At 37.8% G+C, this 16,882-nt stretch overlaps 1 protein-coding gene across 6 annotated transcripts in view; it reads left to right on the top strand.

The window, feature by feature from the left end:
* Positions 1–16,882, top strand: part of WNK3 (WNK lysine deficient protein kinase 3) — a 172,679-nt gene that overhangs the window by 137,693 nt on the left and 18,104 nt on the right. For all 6 annotated transcript variants that reach the window (XM_013986189.2, XM_013986188.2, XM_013986187.2 and 3 more), the window contains exons 20-21: positions 192–814; positions 3,485–3,696. In XM_013986189.2, coding sequence (XP_013841643.1) covers positions 192–814; positions 3,485–3,696 — 835 coding nt within the window. The remainder of the gene's footprint in view (positions 1–191; positions 815–3,484; positions 3,697–16,882) is intronic.

Below are 16,882 nucleotides of genomic sequence, written 5' to 3'. Positions count from 1 at the left end.
TTTACACGGGGCCCAGTTGAAAAGCTTTGAATATGGGGAATATAGATGAGATTTTTAAGTTTTGGTATTAATGTGTGTACATCAACAGCAGACCATCCAGTTGTTTGTGCCATGTATTGATATTGAGTTTCTTTGTGGCTTTTACTCTTTGGTTAGGCAGAACCAACCACCTTTGCCTTTTTGTTTTTCAGGTGATTACAGTTCCTCAGCAGCAGTCAGTGAAAGTGACATCTTTTGGAATAGAGCACATACCAGCATTCAATAAAAAGACAAGCCAATCTAGTGAAGAAGCTGTAGCCCTTACTGAAACCACAAAGTCTCAGTTGGTAGAAATGGAACCTGCTACACACAATCCACAAACTTCATTTTCTTCTCAGAAGTTGCCAGCTCTTCAGGAAACCTTCAAAGAAGATAAAAGAGTTCCCAAACAAACTGACAACTTCTCATCATTCAGTACAGGATGTGAGACTGATGTATCTTCAATGACCCCGGAAAAGGAATTGGAGGAAAATTCAGCCGCAGGAAGTAGCATGCAGTCTGGATCTGAACTGTTGCTTAAAGAGCAAGAAATACTTACTGTTGGGAAACAGCCTAGCTCTGATAGTGAATTTTCAGCCACTCTTGCTGGCAGGGGGAAATCAGTGGCAAACACTGGTTCCGAGAGAGAAAAGTGCTTATCACTCCATGAAGATAAACCTTGTGTTCAAACACAGAGCTCACTCTTCTATTCACCATCTTCCCCAATGAGCAGCGATGATGAATCAGAAATAGAGGATGAGGACTTAAAGGTGGAGCTTCAAAGATTACGAGAAAAGTAAGGACTGTTTCTCTTTTGTCACAGATCTGATTTATAGAACTGAGTATTTGATTGGTAGCTAATTCAGGATTGATGACATTTTAATGATTAAAAAATTTGTATGATTGAAAACTACAAAGATATCATCAGATTCCACAGCCTAAAGAGCTCAGTCCCACAAGGCTGCCCCCCTTCAGATGTCGATCACAAGTCCAGATAGTGTTACCCATGCTTCTTCTGACCAGCCTGTTATAAATCAGAGGTTCCCATGAACCCTTCCTTAGGTTTGATTAACTTGCTAGAGTGGCTTACAGAACTCCAGGAAAACAGTTTCCTTACTAGATTGTTGGTTTATTATAAAAGGATACAACTCAAGAACAGCCAGATGGTAAGGTATAGGGGAATGGGCATGGAATTCCATGGCCTCCCAGGAGTGCCATTCCATTCGTTCACCAGCTAGAAGCTCAGACCTTCTGAGAGAATGCCTGTAGTTCATGGACTTTTATGGAAGTTTCATCACATAGGCATGATTGATTAAATCATTGGCCATTGGTGATTAATTCAACCTCCAACCTCTTCCCCTCCCTTAGAAGTACCTACCTTTAGATACCCATCCAAAAGTCATGTCATTAATATAAATTCAGGTATGATTCAAAGGGACTTGTTTTGAATAAGACACTTCTTTTACCTTTATCACTCTGGAGCTATTTTAGGAACTGGAACTATTTGAGGACAAAAGATCAAATATTAAAATAAAAGATTTTCCCATTTCTCTTGTCGCTTAGGAAATTACAAGGGTTTTATACCCAGGGAAAAAGACCAAATAGATCTTTTTAAATTATAAATCATAATATCACAACATTTAAAAAGCACACAAAACAGTCTCCTAATTCTCATGCCCTAATCTCTTTTTTCAGAGGCAACCAATATGAATCATTTGTTATGAATTTACAAATATATAGTTTTTGCATTTTACGAAAGTGGTGAGATCATAATATACATGTTATTCTACAGTTTTTAACATTGTCTCCTCTTTATATTCATGTTTGCACATATCTATACATTGGAAGAGCATATAGTTATTTAAAGTTTATTTAATCCCTTCTTAAAATGGACATTTAAGGGAGTTCCTGTTGTGGCACAGTGGTAACGAATCCAACTAGTATCCATGAGGATGCAGGTTCGATCCCTGGCCTTGCTCAGTGGGTCAGGTCTCTGGCGTAGCCACAGGTGCGTCCCTAAAAAGCAAAAAATAAAAAAATAAAAATAAATGGGCATTTCCGTTTATCCCATACTTTGCTTATATAAAAGTGAAGTGAATATGTTTATATTTTTATGTACTTATGTGAGTATTTTTGTAGGATAGTTACCTAAAAGCAGAATTGCAGATTAAAAGGTTTGTACATTTAAAAATGTCACGTAGAAGTTCCCATTGTGCTTAGCGATAACAAACCCAACTAGTGTCCATGAAGATGCAGGTTCAGTCCCTGGCTTCTCTCAGTGGGTTAAGGATCTGGCAATTCCAGGAACTGTGGTGTAGGTCACAGGCATGGCTTGGATCCTGCGTAGCTGTGGTTGTGGTGTAGGTCAGCTTCGATTCGACCCCAAGCCTGGGAACTTCCATATGCTGCAGATGCGGCCCTAAAAAGACAAAAAAATAAAATTTTCATCCAAGGTAAATACAACCTTTTATACACAAAACAGAAATATATGAAAGTACCTGCTTTCCCACTCTTAACAACATTGGACTGGATATTATTGATCCTATTAATTTTATTCCAATAGATGAATTGAATTATAAATTTTTTAATTGTGCTGTAATTAATACTGAGGTTGTATATCATCTTATATTTATTGGCTACTTGTATTTCCTCTTCTTTGGAGTCACCTTTTCATATTCTTTCCCCTCTTTTGTAAAGTTATTTTTTTCTTACTGATTTTTAGCAGCTATTTATATTCTGAATATTAACCTTTTGCTATATGTTACAGACTTTCTTCCTGTTTACACTTGCAACATATAATAAAAGGTTAATATTATTAATATTATGTGACTTTAATTTTTTTAACTGAAGTCCATACTTTATTCAGATTTCCTTAGTTACCTTTTTTTGTTCTAGGCTCCCATTTGGAAGTCACATTACATATAGTACTATGTGACTTGAATTTTTGTTTTTGTTTTTTGTTTTTTTGTCTTTTTTTGCTATTTCTTTGGGCTGCTCTCGCGGCATATGGAGGTTCCCAGGCTAGGGGTCGAATCGGAGCTGTAGCCTCCGGCCTACGCCAGAGCCACAGCAATGCAGGATCCGAGCCGCATCTGTGACCTACACCACAGCTCACGGCAATGCCGGATCGTTAACCCACTGAGCAAGAGCAGGGACCGAACCCGCAACCTCATGGTTCCTAGTCGGATTCGCTAACCACTGCACCACGACGGGAACTCCGAAATTTTGAAATTATCATTCACTATATGGAGTTTTAGAAATCTGTTCTTGTTAATGTATTCAGCTTTTTCATTATGTCTGATTAGTTTGAAGGCATTTAACATCCTAAAATTGTGAAAATGTTCTGTGTTTTCACATTCTTAATCTAAATTTGTTGTTAAACTTTTCTTGTACTCTTGTAGAGTTCCTTGGACCATGTGTATGGTGCCTGTGCCATTAAAACGCTTTCTATGTGATTTTTATTCAGACACATTCAGGAGGTGGTAAATCTTCAAACCCAGCAGAACAAGGAGCTGCAGGAGCTCTATGAACGCCTTCGAGCAATTAAAGATAGCAAAGTCCAATCATCAGAGACTCCTTTACCACCTGCATCACCACGTAGACCAAGATCTTTCAAAAGCAAACTTCGAAGCCGTCCCCAGTCCCTGACACATGTGGACAGTGGTCCAGTTGCTACAGGTAAATCTATCTTAAAAGTGATTTTTAAAAACTTGTTAATGACCAGCAGACTTTTAAAAATAACAACAATAAATTTACTTTTTTTTAAGCTAAGATGATTTAAGGATACACACACACACACACACACAATTTTTTATACTAAAAAATTTAGTCGATTTATGGAGTTCCCATCGTGGCGCAGTGGAAATGAATCCAACTAGGAACCATGAGGTTGTGGGTTCAGTCCCTTACCTCGCTCAGTGGGTTAAGGATCTGGCATTGCCGTGAGCTGTGGTGTAGGTCACAGATGTGGCTCGGATCTGGCATTGCTATGGCTGTGGTATAGGCCGGCAGCTACAGCTCTGATTAGACCCCTGGCCTGGGAAACCTCCACATGCCATGGGTGTGGCCCTAAAAAGGACAGAAGACAAAAAAAAAAGTTTAGTAGATTTAGATAGACTAAATCTGTTGCTGAAGTGAGCACAAAAAAAGAGTATATTATTCTGAGATTCTTTTCTACATTTTTGGTGCTAAATGTTCTTTTATGAAATGATGAGGAGGAGTTCCCATCTTGGCTCAGCGGAAACAAATCTGACTAGTATCCATGAGGACAGAGATTCAATCCCTGGCCTTGCTCAGTGGGTAAAGAATCCGGCATTGCCGTGAGCTATGGTGTAGGTTTCAGACACAGCTAGGATCTGGCATTGCTGTGGCTGGGACATAGCATGGCAGCTACAGCTCCAATTTAACCCCTAGCCTGGGAACCACCGTATGCCACAGGTGCAGCCCTAGAAAAAATGGAAGGCCACAGGTGCGGCCCAAAAAGTGGAAGGAAGGAAGAAAGATGAGACTAGATGATGGATTTTGGAGAGCAGATGATTGTTAGGTTTTCATTTGTAGAACAAATACCTAGAAGCCCAATTTTATTTTATTTTCTTATTTTTTATTTTTTTATTTTTTTGCTTTTTCTAGGGCCGCTCCTGCAGCATATGGAGATTCCCAGACTAGGGGTCTAATCAGAGCTATAGCCGCCAGCCTACGCCAGAGCCACAGCAACGCCAGATCCGAGCCACGTCTGCGACCTACACCACAACTCCTGGCAACACCGGATCCTTAACCCACTGAGCAAGGCCAGGGATCGAACCCACCACCTCATGATTCCTAGTCGGATTTGTTAACCACTATGCCATGATGGGAACTCCCTAAGCCCAATTTTAATCCCCAGAATAGTTTTTGAGATTTTAGCACTCAGTGGGAACTGCTGGTCTGGCACTTAGGAGTTCGTTGCTAACAAAGATAATCTTAAAAATATAGTTATGTTCTATCTGATGTAAGAGATCTTTATTTATTGTGAGACTATTGGAAATAATGTATGTCTTTGAATTTGTAAAAAGAGAGGATTGGTCTATACTTAATAAAGAAGTTGTTAATCAAGTTAGAATTCCTTGGTTACATGTGTATGGTCAAGGTGGAGATAAAGGGTGAACTGTAAGGGTATATGTGAGATCACAGAATTTGTGGTATGCAGAATAATGGCCCCCGCAAAGATGTCCACATGCAGATCCCAGTGGAACCTGTGGTTATGTTCATTTATATGGCAAAGGGTAATTGAGGTTGTAGATGAAACTAAAGATGCTAATCAACATTTTAAAATAGGGATTATCCTGTATTATCTGGGTGGGCCCACTATAATCACAAGGGCCCTCTAAAGCAGAAGAGAGGCAGAAGAGAGGGTCAGAGAAAAGACGTGAGGAGGGAAGCAATGTCAGAGCATTGCTAGCTTTGAAGATGGAGGAAAAGGGCCACAAACCAAGGAATGCAGGCAGCACATAGAGGCTGGAAAGGGTTGGGGAACTTTGAAAAAGCAAGGTTAATTATTCATATGTCCTGGGGAGTACACATCATGCAGGGCCACATGTTGAGAGGTTTGGTTGGGAGATGAGGAATGGTAATGTACTAGAGAGCAAGAGCCCATGCTAGCAGACATGGCTTCCTTAATTGGGGTTAAGGGTGGGATACCTAAGGTTTTGCAGGTTTACTCTTTATTGGTGAATTTAAAACATGAGAGCACAGGGAGGGGAAAGAAGGATGACTTAAATGATCAGTTATCTAGGTCAACCAGGGCTTTCTAAAAGAGAACTTCATGAGTGGGGTGGCTTGGCTCTTTATCTAGTTGTACAACTGGCAGTGTGATTGAGATGAATTTCTTTTTCCTTCTATTTTTTTTAGGTTTATTCTTTTTCTTATCATGTTTTTGAGTTGAAACAATTCATTTATTTTCAATCACTGTAATTTTAATCAAATATTTATATCTAAAAGCCTAAAAACTGCTTTCAAAGTATTCTGTAGTGGAGTTCCCATTGTGGCACAACAGAAACAAATCCAACTAGTATCCATGAGGATGCGGGTTCAATCCCTGGCCTTGCTTAGTGGGTCAGGGATCCAGCATCAGTGCGAGCTGTGGTATAGGTCACAGCCACGGCTCGGATCCCACATTGCTGTGGCTGTGGCGTAGGCCAACACCTGTAGCTCCAATTCAACACGTAGCCTGGGAACTTCCATATGCCACAAATGCGGCCCTAAAAAGCAAAAAAATTTTTAAAAATTAAATTAAAAAATTTCTATACTTTCCATCTTGATTTCCTTTTTATTTTTTTATTTTAATGATTTTTATTTTTTCTATTATAGTTGGTTTACACTGTTCTGTCAATTTTCTACTGTACAACATGGTGACCCAGTCACACACACACACGCACACACACACACACACACACACAAACACACACATATACACAGATTCTTTTTCTCACATTACCCTCTATCATGTTCCATCACAAGTGACTAGATATAGTCCCTGTGCTATACAGCAGGATCTCTTTGCTTATCCATTCCAAAGGCAATAGTTTGCATCTATTAACCCCAGATTCCCAGTCCATCCCACTCCCTCCCACTCCCCTTTGGCAACCACAAGTCTGTCCTCCAAGTCCATGAGTTTCTTTTTTGTGGAAAGATTCACTTGTGCCGTATATTAGATTCCAGATATAAATGATATCCTATGGTATTCGTCTTTCTCTTTCTGACTTCACTTAGTATGAGAGTTGCTGCAAATGGCATTTTTTGTTTTTTTTATGGCTGAATAGTATTCCAATGTGTATATATAAAACATCTTCTTAATCTATTCATCTGTCAATGGACCTTTAGTTTGTTTCCATGTCTTGGCTATTGCAAATAGTGCTACACTGAACATACACATGCATGTGTCTTTTTCAAGGAAAGTTTTGTCTGGATATATGCATAGGAGTGGGATTGCTGGGTCATATGGTAGTTCTAAATTTAGTTTTCTGAGGTACCTCCATACTGTTTTCCATAGTGGTTGTACCAGATTACATTCCCACCAACAGTGGAGGAGGGTTCCCTTTTCTCCGTGCCCTCCCCAGCATTTGTTATTTGTGGACTTACTAATGATGGCCATTCTGACTGGTGTGAAGTGGTATCTCATAGTAATTTTGAGTTGCATTTTTCTAATAATCAGTGATGCTGAGCATTTTTTCATGTGCTTGTTGGCCATCTATATATCTTCTTTGGAGAAATGTCTATTCAGGTCTTTCGCCCATTTTTCAATTGGGTTTTTGGCTTTTTTGCTGTTGAGTTATATAAGTTGTTTGTAAATTGTAGAGATTACAATTTTTATTTTAGTACTCTGAATCTTTTTATTCTTGGTCACTCTAGTTTGTCAGTTTTGTTAATATTTTCAAAGAAACAACCTTTGGTTTCATTGATTCTCTTTATTGCTTTTCTCTGTTTTATTTATTTCCATTCTAATCTTTATTATTTCCTTCTTTCTACTTTCTTTGAGCTTGGTTTACTCTTTTTAAAATTATTGTAGAAGTTCCTGTTGTGGCTCAATGGTAACGAACCTGACTAGTACCCATGAAGATGTGAGTTTGATCTCTGGCCCTGCGCAGTTTGTTAAGGATCTGGTGTTGCTGGGAGCTGTGGTGTAGGTCACAGACACAGCTCATATCTGGCGTTGCTGTAGCTCTGATTTGACCACTACCCTGGAAACTTCCTTATGCCTCAGGTGTGGCCCTTAAAAAAAAATTTCTCGAATATACTCAATGAGATCTATACCTAGACACACTCACTGACTTTCATCAGTTTTATTATGATATATATATAGGTATGTGTCAATTGATATTTTTTCTGCCTCTTTTTCTTCACCTTTTCAAAATGCCTGTTGTGCATATTTTACAATACTTGATGATATTACACATGTCTTTGAGACTCTGTTCATTGTATTTCCTTCTTTTTTCTTTCTGTTCCTCAGAGAGAATTTCTCTATTAACAGATCTTCTTGTTGGCTGATTCTTTCTTTTGCTCATTCAAATCTGTTGTTGAGCCTCTCTAGTGAATTTGTTATTTCAGTTTTTATTATTTTCATTTTATTATTTTTTAATAGTTATTTCTCCAATACATTGTTTTTCTTCTGTGCAGCATGGTTATTTCAGTTTTTATAATTTTCAACTCCAGAATTTCTATTTGTTTTTTAAAGAATAATTTCTATCTCTTTATTGCTATTCTGTATTTGGTATGGGACATTGTTATCATACTTCCCTTTATTTTTAGGCATAGTTTCCTTAGAAATTAAATGTTTGGATACATTTATAATAGCTGATTTAAAAGGCTTTGTCTACTAAGCCCAAAATGTAGTCCCTCTTCAGGAATTTTTTTTTTTTAGGCCCACACTCGCAGCGTGTGGAGGTTCCCCAGCTAGGGGTCGAATCAGAGCTACAGCTGCCAGCCTACACCACAGCCACAGCAACGCAAGATCTGAGCTGCATCTGCGACCTACACCACAGCTCATGGCAATGCCAGATCCTTAACCTGCTGAACTAGGCCAGGGATCGAGCCTGCAACCTCATGGTTCCTAGTTGGATTCGTTTCTGCTATGCCATGATAGGAACTCCCAGGATGTTTTTTTAGCTCCCCTTTTTTTTCTTTTCTGTGTATGTGGCATTCTTTCATTTTTTTTGCATATCTTAATTTTATGATGAAAACTAGACATTATAGATGATATGCATATCTCTTAATTTTTGTTATGAAAACTATACATTATAGCTAGGACATTGTAACAGGTCTTGTATTAGATTCTTCCACCCCCTTCTTCAGCAAGGGTTGTTGTTGTCATTATATTTTTCTTGTCCCTCATTATTTCTTTAGTGATTTCCTTTACTAATTCTACATTCCCTGTGTTCTTTGTTAACTATTGAGTTCTTTGCTAAATAAAAAAATTTCAAAAACAAAATTGTAAAGCCTGGTATGCTAGGGTTCACACCTGAGCTGGTACATTTTGTGGTGAGCTAATGATCAGTCTGAAGATTTTATTAAACGCCTTGTCTGGTTGCTATTACCAAGTAGATCTCTGTGAGAAGGCACACCTTCAGACTTGAGTTTGGTTGACACCCTTTGAATTTACTTCCTGCTTGCCCAAGAACTGAAGTTCAGCCAGAATTGAGTGACTAGTCTCTTCTCTTTTCTCAGATCTTTCCTGGTATGGCAGACAATTACATTCCCAGAAATATGTCAGAGGTTTTCAAAGTTTCCTGTGGTCATCTAGTTGTCCTAGCATTCCTTTTTAATTCTAGACCAGGCTCTTGTTTGCCCCAACTGAAATCATAACCTTAGGCATCTGAGTTATTGCCAGCACTTTCCTATTGTTTCAAAATGCCCTGAAGGTACTTCCCTTCCTTCCCTCCTCCCCCCATACCAATGCCTGGCAGGGTTAAGCTGAACTCTTGAGTGAAATCAAATATCCAACACACTGAGACTAGAGATTTTTTTTCCTAAATTGCTGAAAGTTCAGACAAAATTTAGACTGTGCTCTGGGGATGGCGCTTTTAAGGGAACTCAAAAAGAGGTCTGTTCTTTCCACTGTCTGCAGTGCTGCTGACTTGGCTACCATAGCACTGAGCTGCGAAGAAAGGGGGAATGGGAATTGCCACAGTTTAAAATGTCACAGACCTTAGTAGTTTGTCCTGGGAAAATGATTTTTGTTTTGTTCTTTGTCTTTGGATAATTGTCACAGTTCCGAAATGGTTGGTTTTGGAGTTCTTGTGTGGTTCAGCAGGTTAAGTATTGGCTGTTGTCACTGCAGTGACTTGAGTCACATCTGTGGTGCAGGTTAGATCTTTGGCTCAGGAACTTCCTCATGTCATGTGCGCAGCCAAAAAAAAAACAAATGAAATGGTTGGTTTTAGCTCTTTTGCCCATATTTTTATTGTTTTAAGAGCAAGTTCACCTAGGCCTTTACACTGCATTTTTAAAAGACTTTCTGTTTTCTGAAAAAGCTTGCGTTGAATTAGTATCATTTCTTTAAATATCTGGAAGAATTTTATATTAAAAACCTGTGGGCTCAGAGATTTTTTTTTTGGAGGTTTTAATTCAAATTCAAGTTCTTGAATAGCAGTTATAGGATTATACAGGTTATAAATTTCCTGTTGGGTGAGTTTTGGTAATTTGTGGCTTTTGAGGACCTGGTCCATTTAATCTAAGTTGCTGAATCTTTTGTGTTTGTTGTGTTTGTTGTTCATTATTATCTTTTTAATGTCTTGGATAACTGTAGTGATATCACCTTATTCATTCCCGATATTTGTAATTTGTGTCTTTTTTTCCTTTTTTTTTTTTTTTTTTTTGTTTTTTGGCTGCACCTGAAGCATTTGGAAGTTCCCAGGACAAGAATCCAATCTGAGCTGCAGCTGTGATTTACACCACAGCTATAGCAACCACTGTGCTGGGCCCCAGATTAAATCTACACCACCTCAGAGACAATGCCAGATCCTTAACTGCTACATCACAGCGGGAATGCCTTTCTTTGTTAGTCTTAATAGAGGTTTATCAATTTTATAGATCTTTTCAAAGATCCAGTTGTTGCTTTTATTGATTTTCTGTATTGTTTTCCAATTTTAAATTTCATTGATTTCTGCTCTTTATTATTTCTTTTCTTCCAAATGTCTTATTTTTATTTTGCTCTTTTTCTAGTTTCTTAAATTGGAAGCTTAGATTTTTGATATGAGGGCTTTCTTTCTGTACAAGCATTTTAATCCCTTAAATTTTCCTATAAGCACCATGTTGGCTACATCTGCTAAGATTTTTTTTTTTCTTTTAAGGCCACGCCCGTGGCATTCCCAGGCTAGTAGTCAAATCACAGCTATAGCTGCCAACCTAAGCCACAGCTACCGCAACACCAGATCTGAGCTGCTCACGGCAGTACCAGATCCTTAATCCAATGAACAGGGCCAGGGATCAAACCCACATTCGCATGGATACTAGTTAGGTTCGTTTCCAGTGAGCCACAATGGGAACTCCAAATGTTTTTTAAATTAAGCTTTATTTGGGGGAGATAGTTTTAGATTTATAGAAAAATTATTAAGATAGTATAAAAAGTTTCTATATACCTCACACCAGTTTCCCTAATTTTTTTTTGTTATTTCCCCAATACAATTTTTTTCTACTGTACAGCATGGTGACCCAGTTACACATACATGTATACATTCTTTTTTTCTCCCATTATCACGCTCCATCATGAGTGACTAGACATAGTTCCCAGTGCTACACAGCAGGATCTCATTGCTAATCCATGCCAGAGGCAATAGTCTGCACCTATTAAGCCCAAGCTCCCAGTCCATTCCTCTTGCTCACCCTCTCCCTTGGCAACCACAAGTCTATTCTCCAAGTCCATGATTTTCTTTTCTGCGGAAAGGTTCACTTGTGCCATATATTAGATTCCAGATATAAGTAATATCATATGGTATTTGTCTTTCTCTTTCTGATTACTTACTTCACTCAGTATGAGAGTCTCTAGTTCCATCTATGTTGCTGCAAATGGCATTATTTTGTTCTTTTTTACGGCTGAGTAATATTCCATTGTGTATATATACAACACCTTCCTAAGGAAGTTTCCCTAATTATTAGCATCTTATACATTAGTATGATACATTTGTCATAACTAATGAACCAATCTTGATATGTAATTGTTAACTGAAGTCCATAATTTACTCTGATTTCCTTAGTCTTTACTTTATATCCTTTCTCTGTCCCAGGATCACATCCAAGATAACACATTTTTTTTTTTTTTGTCTTTTTGCTATTTCTTTGGGCCGCTCCCACGGCATATGGAGGTTCCCAGGCTAGGGGTCCAGTCGGAGCTGTAGCCACCGGCCTACGCCAGAGCCACAGCAACTCGGGATCCGAGCTGCGTCTGCAACCTACACCACAGCTCACGGCAATGCCAGATCATTAACCCACTGAGCAAGGGCAGGGATCGAACCCGCAACCTCATGGTTCCTAGTCGGATTCGTTAACCACTGCGCCACGACGGGAACTCCCCACACATTATATTTAGTAGTCATTTCTCCTAGCATTCTTTCGGCTTTAACAGTTTCTCATAATTTCCTTTTTTTGATGAACCTGAAATTTTTGAGGAGTACTGGTCAATTATTTTGAAGAATTTTGGTTTTGAACACTGCTTTGCTTACTGGTGTTGGGGGGAAAGAAATTTTCCTCTGTCCTTCTAGGTTATTCTGGCTATTCTGAAAATAAATTAACATGAAGCACATTAATAGGAGAAAATCAAACAAAAGTTTATTAACATGTATACATGGGAGAGACCTAGGAAAACTGAGTAACTCACCAAAATGGCTGAAGCCCTCACCTTAAATACCATCCTTAGGTAAAAGCAAAAGAAGATGTTGGGGGACTTCAAATGGGGAGGAAGAAAATTCACATTAATATGGAAAAGAAAATATTTGCTGAGGCACAGAGAGACAATGGGACACAGAGTGGACTCTGATCTTTAGCCCTGGCTAGAGTTATCCCGCCACACCTAGCCCATATTCTTTGGCAATATCTCTGGTGATAGTTCTATACTTGAGAGAGGCTGTCTATCTAAATTCTTTTAGGCATAATCCACAAGCCAAAGAGATATTTTGGAGTGGCAAGTTTTCCTCTTCTGCACTGGCACCAAACGATTTCCCAAGCTCATCTTGTATATTTCCTGCTCCAGTTCTAGAAGCTATCATTTCCACAAGAAACCATAATTCATTTTATTGGAGAGTAGATTAGAAGCCAAGATCTGGGTGCTTGGTGTGGTCATTGCTACCAGGGTGTCACTGCCTCTGGGTCCTTCTAGCTTACAGATAAGGAAATACATTTATACGTACTAAGTCATATATATCTGTGTCTGAGGATATTTCTATATGAAACCATCTGTAATTATATAAATATAAATATGGATTCATATTGATATTTTCAAATCTAATTCATTACCATGTGGATTATATAGCCTTCTTCCTTTGTTTATCGATATCCTCCCAGTCCAGTGGTGAGAGCCTCTCACCATCCCCTATACATTTATTTAATTTTTCAATTCCAATATAAAGTACAGTGGTTTCAGTTTTGTCAATTTATACCCCAGTGGGAAACACCTTTATCAGCTAGAATGCAGTGATTATGTATATTTCTTTTGCCCTTAATATTATAGATCCTGCTCATTTCCAAAGTTATGTAGGTCAGCACCTATTCCTCTACTCCATTATATACTTGTAATATTATTTGATTCTTTGTCACATTCTGCATTCCACCTGGGATCCCCTAACTTCCTAAATGAGTTTTTAAATTTTCATACATAAAGTTCACTCTTTGTGCTGTAAAGTTGTATACTTTTTTTAATTCAATAAATTTTATTACATTTATAGTTGTACAAAAATCATCACAACCCAATTTTATATCATTTCCATTCCAAACACTCAGCCCATCCCCCCACCTCCCAACCTGTCTCCTTTGGAAACCATAAGTTTTTAGAAGTCTGTGGGTCAGTATCTGTTCTGCAAAGAAGTTCATTGTGTCCATTTTTTAGATTCCACATGTAAGTAATACCATTTGATGTTGGTGTCTCATTGTCTGACTGACTTCATTTAGCATAATTTCTAGGTCCATCCATTTTTCTAAAAATGCTGGTATTTTGTTCCTTTTAATGGCCGAGTAATATTCCATTGTGTATATGTACCACATCTTCTTGATCCACTCCTCTGTCAATGGACGTGTAGGTTGTTTCCATGTCTTGGCTATTGTATATAGTGCTGCAATGACCATTGGAGCACATGTGTCTTTTCGAGTCATGGTTTTCTGTGGATAGATGCCCAGGGGTGGGATTGATAGATCAAATGGTAATTCTGTTTTTAGTTTTCTGAGGAATCTCCATACTGTTTTCCACAGTGGTTGCACCAATTTATATTTGCACCAACAGTGTAATAGGATTCCTTTTTCTCCACACCCTCTCCAGCATTTATAGTTTGTAGACTTTTTGATATCTGGCTGGTGCATCTGAGTAGTTTTGATTTGCATGTCTCTAATACTGAGTGATGTTGAACATCTTTTCATGTGTTTTTTTGGCCATCTGTATGTCTTCTTTGGAGAATTGTGTGTTTAGATCTTCTGGCCATTTTTTGATGGGGTTGTTTGTTTTTTTGGTATTGAGCTACAGAAGGTGCTTATAAATTTTGGAGATGAATCCCTTGTCAGTGGATTCACTTGCAAAGATGTTCTCCCATTCTGTGGGTTGTCTTTTCATTTCGTTTAGGGTTTCCTTTGCTGTGCAGAAACTTTTAAGTCTGCAAACTTAAAGTCTACAAACTTTATTTTTGTTTTTATTTTTTAATTTATTTTTTATTTTATTTTTTTTGTCTTTTGTCTTTCAGGGCCACACCCACGGCACATGGAGGTTCCCAGGCTAGGGGTCTAATTGGAGCTGTAGCCATTGGCCTATGCCACAGCCATAGCAGCGCGGAATCTGAGCTGTATCTGCAACCTACAACACAGCTCATGGCAATGCTGGATCCTTAACCTACTGAGTGAGGCCGGGGATCAAACCCGCAACCTCATGGTTCCTAGTCGGATTGGTTAACCACTAAGCTATGACAGGAACTCATTTTTATTTTTTTATTATTTCATTTTATTTTATTATTTGTGTTTTAGTCTCTTTAGGGCCACACCTATGGCATGTGGAGGGTCCCAGGATAGTCGGAGCTGTAGCTGCTGGCCTACGCCAGAGCCACAGTAACTTGGGATCCAAGCCACATCTGTAACCTATACCACAGCTCACAGCAACACCGTATCCTTAACCCACTGAGTGAGGCCAGGGATCGAACCTGCATCCTCATGGATGCTAGTTAGGTTTGTTAACAACTGAGCCATGAAGGGAACTCCTATTTTTGTTTTTAATTGTCATTACTCTAGGACGTGGATCTGAGAAGATAATGCTGTGGTTTATGCCGAAGAGTGTTCAGCCTTTGTTTCTCTCAAAGAGTTTTATAGTATCCCCTCTAATATTTAGATCTTTAATCTATTTTGAATTTATTTTTGTGTATGGTGTTTGAGAGTGTTGTTCTAATCTCATTCTTTTACATGGAGCTGTCCAGTTTTCCCAGCACCATTTATTGAAGGGACTGTCTTCTCCATTGTATATTATTGCCTCCTTTTTCAAAGATTATTTGACTGTAGGTGTGTGGGTTTAATTCTGGGTTCTCTATTCTGTTCCACTGATCTGTATTCCTATTTTTGTGCCAGTACCATATGGTTTGGGTGACTGTAGCTTTGTAGTATAATCTGAAGTCAGGGAGCTTGATTGTTACAGCTCCATTTTTGTTTCTCAAGATGGATTTGGCTATTCTGTGTCTTTTGCACTTCCAAACAAACTTTAAAACATTTTATTCTACTTCTATGAAAAGTTTCCATGGTAATTTGATAGAGATTACATTGAATCTGTAGATTGCCTTGGGTAATATAGTCATTTTGATAACATTGATTCTTCCAATCCAAGAACATGGTATGTCTTTCCATCTGTGTGTCCATTGCTATAAGTGAGGTGTTAAAGTCCCCTGCTATTATTGTGTTATTGTCAATTTCTCCTTTTAAGGTTGTTAGTAGTTGCATTATATATTGATGTTATCCTATTTTGGGTGCGTATGTATTTATAATTATTATATCTTCTTCTTGGATTAATCCTTTGATCATTATGTAATGTCCTTCCTTTTCTCTTATAATATTCTTTAAGGTCTTTTTTGTCTAATATGAGTATTGCTACTCCAGTTTTCTTTTGATTCCCATTTGCATGGAATATTTTCTTATGTCCTCTCACTTTCAGTTTGTATCTGTCCCTAGAACTGAATTGGGTCTGTTGAAGACAGCATATATATGAGTCTTGTTTTTGGATCCATTCAGCCAGTCTATAGTTTTTGATGGGGGCATTTAATGCATTTACATTTAAGGTAATTATTGATATGTATGTTCTTATTTCCATTTTATTAACTGTTTTAGATTTGTTTTTGTTAGTTTGTATACTTTTTGACAAATCCATTACATCCTGGAATTTTATGACCTCCTAAATGATTTAAAATTTTTATCACACATTAAGTTTTATTCTTTGTTCTCTAGGATCACCTATGATTTGATATATTGTATTTTGGGTTTTTTTCAGTTTTCAAATTGTTTTCTTATTTCCCTTGAGACTTCGTTGTTCCATGGTGTATTTGGTAGTGTGCTGCTTAATTTTCACGTTTTCTGAGATTCTGATTATTTCTGTTACTAATTTGTACTTCAATTTCATTATGATCAGAAAATATATTTTCAGTGCCTTTGATTCCTTTCAATTTGTTTGGGTTTGTTTTATGACCCTATATATGGTCTATGTAGGTATAGTTTCATGTGCATTTGAAAATAATGTACCCTGTTGTTTAGTAGAGTTTTCTCTCAATATCAGTTAGCTCCAGATATTTGAATAGTATTGTTCAATTATTCTACATCCTTGTTTATTTGCCATGCACTTACTTCTGTTTTTGACTGAAAAAAGAGTGTAGAAGACTCCAACTGTAATTATAGATATGTCTCTTTCTCCTTTTGATTCTGTCAGTTTTTGTCCCATGTATTTTGAGCCTTTTTTACTTAAAGACACATTTAGCCATGTTATATCTTCTTGCTGAATTGACTCTTATTTTGTAGTATCCCTCTTTATTCTTGGTTATTTTTACTTGCTTTGATATCTTTTTGTCTGATATTAATTACTCATTCTGTCATTATTTTGATTGGTGTTTGTATGGTGTATCTTTTTCATTCTTTTAGTTTTAACCTGCCTATATTATTGTATTTGAAGTGA

Source organism: Sus scrofa, chromosome X, assembly GCF_000003025.6.
Source record: "Sus scrofa isolate TJ Tabasco breed Duroc chromosome X, Sscrofa11.1, whole genome shotgun sequence".
NCBI lineage: Eukaryota > Metazoa > Chordata > Mammalia > Artiodactyla > Suidae > Sus > Sus scrofa.
Note: the sequence above shows the minus strand (reverse complement) of the source record. Positions and strands in the feature narration are given on the sequence as shown.